Consider the following 12080-nt stretch of genomic DNA (forward strand, 5'->3'; position numbering starts at 1 on the left):
AATGGCTCTTCCTTCCACCTGCTGGAGGGCGGAGAATGTTGCTGAGGCCTATCTCCTTGCCCTGAAGCCTCCATCTGAGGGAGGGATGAGGTGCTGAGGTTGTGTGGAGGATGGCGCCTCCAAAGATGGGGTGGAAGAGGTGGGGATTGGTGAATGTCTGTGGACCTTGTTGTGTGGTGGGAGGGACCGTGGCACCAACCCACAGCCTTCCACTCCACCCTTTTTCCCGCCACCTCCCCCACCATTGGCATCTAACTGGGGTTGTACCACGTGGGAAATCATGTAACTCTGTGGACTGGAGCCTCTCGAAACTCACGGTCTAGGCACTCAGGGGGCACCTCCGCATCTCCCAGCACTGTACCCACACCTACTGCCTTCCATGCAGAGGCAGGGCGTGGCCATCTCAGAGCACCCAACCACGTGCTCCTCAGAGCACCACGTGCACAGGTAAAGGAAGAAACTTCCCAAGTAATTTTGCAACTTTAATGTAACACCGATACCAAAAACATGAAAACACGACAGAAGCGCACAACAACAGCACATAACCAAAGCAGGAAGGGCAGAGAGAGCTTCATCTGGCATGCCATCTCAGATGGGCAGGGAGAAGCTGCCTAGAGTGCTGTGTGAGGGAGGGATCTGAGGAGGCACTCTGGCCTGGTGCGTGACGGCCGCAGTCCATCAGCGCTGCCTGCAAAGCAAGACACAAAAGCTGACGCAGAAATACAAATATATGTGAAACGGGGAGGGACGCAAGGACAGAACAAATGTCTTTCACACTCTCTTGGTTCCCCCACTGCTCCCAGGCCCTCCCCCGACTTCTCACAGCCCCCTCCCACGCCCTCCTGCAGAGTTTCATTTAGCGACTGAAAACCTTACTGGATCCAGGAGAAGAAGTTGGCACTCGTTCTGGCAGCATTTCTGGTCCGGATGGTGGAGCTGGTGCTGGGCCCATCGAGAATGCTGGTGCTGGCCCCACCGTTGGTGCCACTGCTGACACCAGCCCTCCAAGTGGCTCTCCTGTTGGCACGGTTGCTATTCAGAATGTACTGATGGTATCTGGCCCAGAAAGCGAAGGGAATCCTGGCCCAGGCATCGCCAAAATCTCCGTCCTCATCCCAGGTCAGGAGCTCCACCTGTATGTCGTCCCAGCTCCACCGTCCAATCAGAGCTTCGTCCCCGATATTCATCTGGGCCCTCATCTGGGCCCTGGCATGCTCCTCAGCCATATCCACATCCATCGTCTTGAATGCATCATCCACAGCCTCCAGGAAATGAGCCTTCCACTCCCGGGGGTCTCGGTTCTGATTCTGCAGTAGAGTGACAGCAACCATCCAAACAGCTAGCCCACCTCCACTGAGCACCTGCTTCCTGCCATACACCCTCCTGGGAGCTGTGCATAATCATTACACAAATAAAGACCGCTGGAGTCTGACTCTCCCGTTATTCCAGGCCAGTCCAGGGGCTTCACCCCATCCCTCCTGCTTACTAAGTCTGTGAACTTGTGTCAGTGACCTACTTAGGAACCTGTCAGTATCCTCACTGGACAGACAGTGGGAGGAGGCCGTGACCAAGAAACAAAGAAGGTACAGCAAGGACCAGACCCAGACCCCATCGCCTGGCCCCAAACAGAGGCTCTCTGTTACCTGGGCAATGAATCGCAGCACCCTCATCTTGCTGGTCTCGTGGCGGGCTCGCAGGCCCCAGAGGAACTCATACTCGGGTGGGCTGCTATTGGGGACCTTCTTGTATTCCAGGTACCTCAGGGCAAGAGGAAGAGAAACGTTTGCTTCCAGCCAGGCAGACCTGTTGTTGCACCAGTGGCTCCCAGGTGGCCCCTTTCCGGCCCTGATGCTGCAGCTCAGCTCCTGGGGGAGGATGATCCTGACCTCCAGCCCATGCCTCACTCCCACGCTCACTCCTAGGGTTTCTGCCTCCACGATTGAGGCCTACAAAGCCTTAGGCCGCCAGTCCTGCCCAGAAGCCACGTGGAGGTGCAGGGTGGGACACGTGTAGGGTATCTGTTCATAGGAAGGCCACAAGTTTGTGCCCCTTGTCACAATGCACCCAGAGTCCCGTTGGGTGTGTTGTAAACAGAGGAGCCATTTCATCAGGTGGCCTGCTCTGAGCTCACCCCAGTGCAGGGTGTCGTCCATGGCCTGGAGGAACCCCGGGACGGCCCACTGCAGAGAACGACTCTAAACGGAAGAAGAGCAGCACACTCCGCCCATATCCCCGACGGTGTGCGCGTGCGCGTGTCCGTGTGCCTGTGTGGGTGCGCGCGTGTTCTCCAAGGACCAAGGATTGGGTGGGCCCTAACCAGAAAGCCAGGAGGGCTGGGCTCTAGGGCCAAATGGGGCGCTTACCTGTGGGGGCCACGCTCAGACTTCCACCCTCTGAGTCCCCTGTTCCCGGGATGGAAAGCAAGGGAAATTCTACTACAGCCTATGGGACAGGTGCCAAAGGGCATGGGGGTTGTAACACATCCTGCACCGTGTTCTCTGTCAGCTTGTACTCCCTTTCCCCAAGACCAAGCTGGATCTCTACTCCTCGCCAACACTCCAAACACCACCCACACTCACACCAGGGACACCTATCCCTCTGGTGCTAAGATATGGGATGGAGAACGGCTGCTCGGCCAGATCGGCACACGAGGAATGCACAAGCGTGAGACAAAGTTAACCTGGCCAATACTTACTTCTGCTTCACAAAGTCCTCTGTAATGAGCTTCCTCAGATCGCCAAGGAATGGGTGCCTCACCCTGAGGGCAAGGAAAGGAATCCATAACAAGAACAGTGGCAGTGAGGGACACGTGGGCGGGAGCACTCCCTGGCAGGATTGAGAGCTGCCCAGCCTGTGGGGCATCCCCATGGAGGCCTGGGGTGGCACCAGGGGCCGCACGTCAAGGATGTCAAGGATACCCTAGGCAAGGGTTTGGTGGAATCCCTAAATCTGATGGTTTCTCTTACGTCTCATCTGGGGACAGAGAGGGGACATGGAGCAGCGAGGGGCTGAGAGTTCAGGACCATTTCCCCATGCACCGTGACGAGACCCTTTGCCTCTACCCAGTCCAGGACGTCCACTCCCCTGGCACCAGGCCACCAGGCTACTGCAACCCTGGTGCCACTGGTGCCCAAGGACAACACTGAGGGGTGGGAGTCGAGAGCCCAACCATACCCAGGGCGCAGTCCCATCTTGCGTAGTGCCTCCCAGAGGACAGCTGTGAGGGGAGATGAGATACAAGAATTTCACACACAAAGCTGAGACTCTGGGCAACCCCCTCCCCCCACCCCCCCGGCGGCAGGTCCAGCCACTCACCCTCGCTGGCACGGTTGCCATTCATGAAAATGACTCCCAGAATCACCAAGAGGAGGCTCAGCCTGGGGGTGTCCTTGGTCCTAAAGGTGGAGAAAGACGTATTCTATCCGGCAGGCATCTGCCCGAGGGACTAGGGTTGGTTCACCTGACTAGCCTTTCCCAGATGGCTGGGCTACAGAGCGGTTCTTCCCACTCTGCGCATGGCTTGTTCTCTGACCCAGACCATCTTTTCCTCTGTCTGAGACTGAATCGCTTCACGCATCGAACGTAGATGCGAAGAGCCCCTCCCAGAGTCGTGTCCACAACGGGGTCAGGGCAGGGAGCAAATGCTTGGCAACAGTGTGTCCACAGGAGGCATATCCAGACCTTCCCCGCCCTTCGAGCACCGGGAGTTAGACTGGACGGGAAGCTTCCTTCTCCCCGGACCACTCTGCCAAGCCCAGGCCAGGCACATAGCAGGAAGGGACAGGCAACAAGGAGCCTGCTTTCCCAGAAGATGGGGTGAGGAGGTGGCCAGGGTGGGGGTGAAGCCCTGAGAGCAGCCAAGGCTTGACCCCAGGCTCCTGCCCTTTCATCCCCTAATCACTGGGCACCACTAACTGTGGGTAGGAGCTGTGCCAAGCACCAAAGCCTTGTTTTCCCGTTTCTCCGAGAGGAAAGGGAGAGGCACCAGCAAGGAGCCCACAATCCTCCTGCCCGCCCTTTCTTACTTTCCCAGGAGACGAGCTGAGGAATCACGTGTGCACACGAGAATGTACAGGTGTTCTTCCTTGTCAATTTCCTTCAGGTGGATCCCAAACTTCTACGTGGGAGAGAAACCAGAACAGGACATGAGAAACCCACGCTGCCTGTCCCACAGGCAGTCCTTTCGTTTCCCGTCAGAACTCTCTCTCAGCTGGGACCCCAAAGTCACGCGGAAGACTGAAGAAGAGAGGCCGAAGAGGAACTGCCCTGTGGGAGCTCTGACACCGGCCAAAGCAACAGGACCCACTTCAGGGGACAAGAGACACTCAAAAGAGCATGAGGGAGAGGACCCTGCGGGGGATGGAAGCATAAGGTGGACGCTCCCAGGTGGAGAAGCTAGGGAGGGCTTCCAGAGCAGGTAGTGCCGGAGGTGGGCCTCAAGGGGCTGCAGGGTGCAAGGCCTGCCTGCAGCTCTTGTACTACAGGGAGCTGCCCCTGTCCCTTTGCCCACCTTTTCCAGAGTGTACGTTGCTCGTTCAATGATCTCAGGGAAATGTTCGTCGTATTCTCGGATGACATCCTTCATCATGTCTGCGGGAGATGAGAGGTGGAGAGAGCACCAGGGCTGAGCAGGGGCCAAAGAGCTGCACCCCCTCAGTCAGCCTCACTGAGGGGAGCACAGTTGGGACCCCCGTACTGTGCAAATGGGAGCGATCAGCTGGGCACACTGGGTGGGGACATGTGATGCGAGGCCCCGCAGGGTAGGGATGGGGACGGGGGAAGGGCAGAGCTCAGGGAGGGGGCACAGGTTGCCCACCTGAGCGCTTGATGGGAATCTTCTTGTAGTCCTTAATCATCAGATATTTCACCAGTTTATTTGCCTGGAGGAGGAGGAGCACACGGGGAGATCAAGGCATGGCTGACCTCCAAGAACTGGCCCATAGGAGAGGAGAGGAGGAAGACGGGGAAAAGGCAGATTTCTTACCCTCTCTTGCAGAAGGGTCACGTTGCGGGGTGGCAAGCACAGGACATGTCTTGAGGGTACCTGGGACCTCAGGGCCATCGGTGGCCGGGGAACCATATGAGCCCGCACTGTCATCGGAGGCTGCGATGGTCTCCAGGTCGGTGGGACCGCAGGAGGCTCTCTCTCCTCCTCGCTGCTCTCATATTCGTCATCCAGGTGCTTGGACTGTAGCATTAGAGAGAGAAGAGACCCAGGGCTACCAGACTCACCGTGCAAAAGTGCTCAGCACACGTCTTAACCAGAGGAGATACTTGGAAATGAGGGTAGTACAAACAGTGGATGACATGTGCTGAGTGCTTACTACGTGCCCGGCACCGAGCCAACCTCTTCTCCCGTCAGGCCTGAGGGAAGAGACTTCGTGGGGTCAAAGCATGCTAGCAAACTTGTGTTGGACCAACGTGCACAAGCTGACAGAAAAGAGGAGGGGAGGGGAGTGGAGAGGAGAAGATAGAGCAGAGAAAGGAGGGGAGCAAGTGGGGGGTGCAGACAGCAGGGAGGTCTCACCTTCTTGGTCCTCTTGCCTCCCATCCTGACCCAGGGCTCAGCACTGTGCTGGGCAGGGGCAGCTGCACCCTCAGGCTCAGGGATGCTTGTGGCCATCTTGGTCTTGGCAGCAGCTGCTGTCACAGCATTCTGAGGCTCCACCCACCGGGTCTTGGCGAGAGCCTTTCCAGATTTGGTCGTCTTGGGCCGGGTGGCTGCCCCCTCCCTGGCAGGTGCTGCCTGGAGCACCCCGGAAGCAGCACTGGGGCCCTCTGTGGCAGCCTCTTGGGCCGGGGCGGGCCTCTTGGAGCGGGAGAAGGCCATGCCACTGACACCTGCCGGCTGGGTGAAATCAAAGAGATCGTTCTGACCCAGGAAGGCTGTCTTGGGCCGGGTGGCATCCATCTCACTGGCACACGGAGCCTGAGAGAAACCACAGGCAGCACTAGGACCCTCAGTAGCAGCCTCCTGGGCCTGGGAGCCTGTCTGGGGCTGTGTGGACTTTGCTGGAGCCCCTGGGGTGGCCATCTCACTGGTGACTAGCATCTGGGAGATGTGTGGAGCAGCAAGGGTGGCCTCAGGGGTGGCTGCCTGAGCCTGGGCCGCATAGGTCATGGGCTGGGTATCTTCTCCTGAAGCCTGGTCTGTGGCCACTGGGCGGTTAGTGACCACCTGATTGTAGGTGGCACGGGCAGCAGCAGCAGCGGCCCTAGCAGCACGATTGGAGGCGGCTGCGCGGGCTACGTTGACAGCATGGGCAGCAGCCTCATTGGCAAGTGTTTCTGGATCCAGCTGAAATGCCTCCATCAGAGTCCTAGCTAGCATAGGGTTTTCCAGTTCCCAGGGCTCATTCTGCAAGGCCAGACAGAAGGGTAGGGGAAAGCAGACAGTTCTACAAGCTCACATCATGCTTCCCACCCAGCCTCCTCCCTGCAGCCAGCTCCCAACCCCCACCCCCCCGTCTGCCCCCCACCCCGGACTTCCCAAACCCCCTTTCTCTGAGCAGGAGAGGGAATGCTCGGGAAGCTGGGCAGTCCTTCCCCATTCAACCCTCCCATTCACGACCCCCCCCCCAAAGCAGCTTCACAAGGGAGAAGGCCCAGGGCCAGCAGGTGGCCAACAAGGAGCCTCACCGATAAGATGCGAAGGCCTGGACCCAAGCTCCCAAAGGCTCTGAGGATACGGATGTCAAAGCTGGTGAGGGTGCCATAGCCTCCAAAAGCACCAAATTCTTCATAGTCATTTCCTTCAACCATCTCTTCCTCCCCGACTTCATCGCTACCCTCATCCATGTCTTCAACGTTGTAGGTTTCTGATTCCATGCGGTAGCTTCCCTCAGCCATGCTGGGGGGGGGGTGGGGGGGAGGGTGGTCCCAAGGAGAAGAGAGCTTAGCCAGGGAGGGAGGGTGAGGCTTTTTCAAGGGGGAAGGGGCGGGATCCAGTGGGAGGTGGGATCCCTCAGGAGGAGGGAGGCTGCAATCATCAGGTTACTAGGCAGTACAAGGCAGACAGAGGGGGGAGGGGTAGGAGGGAGAAGGGAGGGAGGGGGTGTCTGTTGGGTTAGATTCTGTCAGAGACGCAGCACTAGGAGAGGGATAGCGATGGTCTCCCTGCACTTAAAGGGGAGTTCAAGAGGGGCACGCTCCCCGTCCCAGCCTCTAGATTTGAATAGGGGGTGGACTGGTGGGCTTGGGTCTGAAGAGTCCCAAAGGGGGATGCATTGAGAGAGGGAGAAACAAAGGGCTTGGATTTAACGACGAAGGGGGAGAGCAGATGACATGAGAGGGCTGAGACTACAGGGACCCCGGAAAGCTATGGGAAACTGAATCCAGAGACCCTCTGGCTAGGTCCAGGCGGGGGCATTCAGCTGATGATTCAGGTCTGGGTTGGGCTCATACAGGAGCGGAGCGCTAGGGGTGAGAAGGGTGGGGGTAGGGGCTCGGATTAGGTGAGGCATGAATTAGAGCGCTGGAGGTCTCAAACCCCAGGATCGCAACTCCAGGAAGGGGCTCACGGGGTCAGCTTGGTTGGAGTGATCTAGGAGTGGTTGGGGTGGGGGTAGGGCCTCTGCTCTAAGATAGCTCAGCAGGGTGCACACGGGTCTGCTAAAGGGGTTCGGAATGTGGGCTCCAGTGTAAGTGGGGATCAGAGAGCCTGAGTCTCCTGTTGGAAGACTCTCCTCTCCTGTTGGAAGAGGTCGGTGCGGAGGTGGGGGGGGGGGGGGGCGGAGTGTCCTACCTAGACCGTGGGTCTAAGCCGGCTCAGGTTCTGAGTGCCTGGGCTTTGTTCAGATCCGGCTATTGGGGGCGGGGAGGGCGCACCGTGCCGGGTTCCACTCGTCCTCTCCCGGTCCAGTCCGGGGCTGGATTCTTACCTTCCCTGGGGCTCCAATGGCGTCCGTCCTCAGCACCAGGAACCCCGCAGCCGCGCCCTCGCCTACTGCTGCCAGCACAGCAGCTCCGACCACCCCGCCCCTTTTCTCCGCGCACCCCCCGCGTCTGGGCAGCCTGCGCATGCGCGGACCCCTCCAGCCCGCCCGCTTTCCCAACAAAAGCCCTCTCCACCAGGTTCCCAGTGCGCATGCGACTCCAAGAGTGTGGTGGGCGGGGTGGGGGGCGTTTTCTCCTTCCCGCCCGAGACCCCTCACCCCTCCTCTGACCGCAGGGTCGCGCACTCATAGCTCTGGGTGCAGTTCGACCACCCAATCATCTACCCTCGGTGCCCGCACTCCTGCACAATGCTTCTCGTCCCTGCCCTCCCCGTTCCCGCTAAACTCCTCTGGTGTGGTCTGGAATACACGATGTCTGGCTTCCCCAGCATGACCCCTAGGTCACAAACACAAAGGTCTCTAGCTGTGTCTCTAACTCTAACAAGGGGAATGGAAATGGCCAGAGGATGCCAGTTGCCTTTGTGTTGCCCAGCACTACCCATCTCTATGGCCCCCAGACACACTGGGAACATCTGCTTCCCCAGCTACTCTGTATGCAGCGTGTGCATCACAGCGCTGTCTGTACTGGGGCTTGTCTTCCTCTCACAGCAACCCTGGGAGGTGGCTGTCAGCATCCCCATTTTACAGATCAGAAAGCTGAAGCGCAGTCACACCGCATGAACTAGACAAGGCCACAGAGCCAGTAAACAGAAAATGCAATATGTGGGCCTGGGTCTTCCTGACTCCAGACCCCATGTCCCTGTAGGGCTGGCCTGGGGACTGAGGTGCGCCCCCCCCCCTTCAGTTGGAGCGACAGATCCACCCCTCAGCTCTCCTGCCCTGCCAACACCTGTCCCAAACAAGCAAAGTTTGTGCTCTCTGAGACGCAAGCTCATGCTCTGTATCCGGGACACAAGTAGAGACCCCCAGTCTCCAGCCCTCACCTACTGCACGCGTGGGTCCATCCAGGTGTGGGAATTGCTCCTTGGGGTCCACTCCCTGACCTAACCTCAGGCCTCTTCGCTGTGAGTGGCACAAACACGCTGCCCCTGAGGCCTTCCTGGTGCCCGCTGGAGCGGCCAGGACAATCAGGCATTTTGTGTGTCTGAGCCATGGCAAGCCCTGCTTCAGAGTAAATGTTTGCCCGGGGTTCCTTGCAGGGCAGGGACCTGGGGCCGCTGTGGTCTTGTGGAAAGAAACCGGGCTGGTCTTCAGAATTCCAGGGATGGGGTGCCGGGCCAGTCTGTTGCTACTAGCTGTGTGAGCCTGCTCGGGTCCCTGGACATCTGTGAGCCCGGTTTCTCAATATGCAACATGGAGAGCACAGGAAGCACATCCCGGGGTCCTACCCGACCCAACACATGCTGCTGTGCTTCCAGAATGACTGGAGAAACTGCTTTGGAGGCAGACAATGCTATGTTTCCAACTCAAATCGAACCTGTGCTTTTTACAAAAACCATAGCGGACTTTTAGATTTGTTTTTATGTCAGCCTCTCTGGGACTCCTGTGTGGGAATGGAAGCTATTGCTAGGACCACAGCTTTTACTCTCCAGTGACCAGTATCAATTCTGACTGGCTGGATGACTTTCCTCAGCTGTTGCATAGCAACCTCCCCCTTCAGCAGCCTGTGTCTCTTCAGCCCTTCCTGTATAACACGTTTCTGTGGGAGGTGACCAGACCCTAGAAATGAAAGCCTTGGCAAGCTGCTCAGTGCTAATAGAAAATACTGTGTTCCCATCTCAAACTGAACCTGTGCTTTTTACAAAAGCCATAGTGGACTCTCGTACTCATTTTGTTTGCTTGTTTTTGCTTTCTTTCTCCTTTCTGAAATTGAGCTATAATTGGCATATGACTTTATGTTAGTTTCAGGTGTGCAACGTAGTGATTCAATATTTTTATGTATTGTGAAATGATCACCACAATAAGTCTACTTAACGTCCATCCCCATATATAGCTACGACTTTTTTTCTTATGATGCGAGCTTTTGTCACATTCGTTTTTGTATCAGCCTCTCCCTATATAAGCTATATAACTATATATCTATGCTAACATCCTAGTAACTCCAAAATCTACAGCTCCAGTTTGAACCTCGCCTTTGAGATCCAAACCCATATATTCATTCCCCTACGTGACATCTCCATTTGGATGTCTCAAGGGCTCCTCACAGTGAGTTTGTCTAGAACTGGTCACTTGGTATACTACCCCTCCCAAAGGCTCAGACTCCCCATCTCTCTTGTTTCTAAAACTCCCATCTTCACCATCTCAGTAAATGGCACCATTATCCACACTCACTCCAGAAAACGGAAGTCAGCTACCACCACTCCCCTTTGCTCATACACTGCACCCTGATGGGAAGCCTCTGCAGCTCTCCAGAACTATCTCTCTGTGTGGCTCTCCCCTCCCTTATTTCCAGCAAATTCTAGTCACGTTGGCCTCTCAGAACTCTCAACTCTGTCTCCTTCACTCAGGCTCTCCACTGGGCTCTGTTTGTGTTCAGTCTCCCTGTGCTGCAGCCTGTAAACTCCATCCAGGCAAGAAATTGGGGGAGTTGGGTAATCTGAGAGCTCACCATATTAGTTTCCTTTCTCTCAGGGATCGCTGTCTGCTGTTGCCTGTGGTGCCATGACGTAAAAGCTTTAGAATTTTTTTGGTTTGCAGCTATTCAGGTGGGAGAGTAAATCGGGTTCCTGTTAAACCATCATGCCTCCATGATGTATTTCTTAAATTTGAATTTTTTCTTAAATTTGAATTTTTTTCACTGAGCCATAGGGTTTTAAGATGTGTTTCCTTGCTACACATGCATCTAAGATCTACCTAAGTGACTCTGCACAGATATCGTATGGCGTGTATTCATGACATTTTTCTTTCCAATCTGCTCCCCCAGGGCTTTACCCTGACTCCTAAGGAAGTGGAAAACTGGAAAAAATATACAACCATTCAACACCAAAGGTAAGAATTACAGGGAACTTCTCATCAGAAACAATGCAAGTTATAAGATGGTGGCATATCATCCTTATAATAGTGAAATAATTAATAACTGCCAACTCAGAATTTTTATATTCAACGAATATCTTTTTTTTTAATGTTTATTTGGGGGGGTGGGGCAGGGAGGAACAGAGAGAGAGGGAGACACAGAATCTGAAGCAGGCTCCAGGCTCCGAGCTGTCAGCACAGAGCCCGACGTGGGGCTTGAACTCACGAACCGCGAGATCATGACCTGAGCCGAAGTCAGAGGCTTAACTGACTGAGCCACCCAGGTGCCCCAACGAATATCTTTTTAAAGCGAAGTTGAATTAAAAGTTCTTTTCATACATACCAGTGTTGAAATAATTCATCATCATTGGATTTGCACTACAAGAAATAGTAAAGGATGTCTTTCAGGAATGAGAAAAATGACAGTAAATATAAATGTATTCTACACAAATGAATAAACAATACTGGAGATGTTAAATATGATGATAGCGATAAAATAATCTTTTTTTTATTTTTGGAACTTTCTTTATAAATTAATTGAGAGCGTAAACAGAAATTCATAGCAATGCATTGTGGAGTATAAATTCTGTGGAATTAATTTCTTGGACAATAATAGCACAGGGCCTAGTGGGAATATAAGTATACTGTTGGTGGGTTCTAATTCTACATGTGAAGTAGTACAATATTACTTGAAGGTAGACTGTCGTAAGTTAAAAGAAGCATCAAATGTAAAACCTATCCAAAAAATTATGGCTAATAAGTCTATTTGGAAGATAAATGGTATTATCATGAAATACTTTAAAATAAGTCCTAAAAGGAAAAACAAAATAAGACAACAGATGAGCAAGTAGAAAACAAATAGCATGATAGTTTTAAATCCAACCATATCGACAATGGTATTGAATACAAATTGAATTCACCAATTAAAATGTAGAGATTGACAAATTGGATTCCTTTTTCTTAAATAGGCTTTATTTTTAGAGCACTTTTTAAGTTCAGAGCAAAATTGAGCAGAAAGTACAGAGCCATCCCATAAACCCCTTGCCCAAAACAGACACAGCCTCTCCCACTACCAACATCCTGCACCAGACTGGAATACCTCCTCCTACAATCAATGAATCTATACTGACACGTCATTATCATGCAAAGTCCACGGTTCACATCGGTGTTCAC

General features: G+C 54.4%; 1 protein-coding gene and 1 non-coding gene across 4 annotated transcripts; both read right to left on the minus strand.

Annotated features, from left to right (window-relative positions):
• Positions 1-469: 469 nt before the first annotated feature.
• Positions 470-8017, minus strand: LOC101087132 (melanoma-associated antigen D4). Of its 3 annotated transcripts, none has more exons than XM_045051279.1 (13): positions 7881-8017; positions 6640-6850; positions 5528-6358; positions 4985-5188; positions 4817-4880; positions 4511-4590; positions 4026-4117; positions 3316-3395; positions 3175-3217; positions 2696-2758; positions 1644-1758; positions 877-1307; positions 470-688 (listed from the first exon to the last, which is right to left on the minus strand). In XM_045051279.1, the coding sequence occupies exons 2-13, from the start codon at positions 6847-6849 to the stop codon at positions 679-681; spliced, it is 2223 nt and encodes a 740-aa protein (XP_044907214.1). In that variant the 5' UTR covers position 6850; positions 7881-8017; the 3' UTR covers positions 470-678. The 3 variants fall into 3 exon arrangements, with proteins under 3 accessions (XP_044907214.1, XP_044907215.1, XP_011290031.3); XM_045051280.1 differs by lacking the exon at positions 7881-8017 and adding an exon at positions 7745-7869; XM_011291729.4 differs by lacking the exon at positions 470-688 and having other exon boundaries at positions 873-1307.
• On the minus strand, positions 2006-2134 carry LOC111558866. Its single transcript, XR_002739992.1, has one exon. It is a non-coding gene; the product is annotated as a small nucleolar RNA SNORA11 (small nucleolar RNA).
• Positions 8018-12080: the final 4063 nt, after the last annotated feature.

The sequence above is a fragment of the Felis catus genome, chromosome X, assembly GCF_018350175.1.
Source record: "Felis catus isolate Fca126 chromosome X, F.catus_Fca126_mat1.0, whole genome shotgun sequence".
Lineage (NCBI taxonomy): Eukaryota > Metazoa > Chordata > Mammalia > Carnivora > Felidae > Felis > Felis catus.

Bases quoted from the DNA above. Each gene is read 5' to 3' on its own strand.
- LOC101087132 (XM_045051279.1), bottom strand. From the start codon at position 6,849: ATGGCTGAGGGAAGCTACCGCATGGAATCAGAAACCTACAACGTTGAA. The intron at 4,591-4,816 runs GTGGGCAACCTG...CATCTCCCGCAG, and splicing joins GATTCCCATCAAGCGCTCAG to ACATGATGAAGGATGTCATC. The intron at 3,218-3,315 runs GTGAGTGGCTGG...CTCCCCTCACAG, and splicing joins TGGCAACCGTGCCAGCGAGG to CTGTCCTCTGGGAGGCACTA.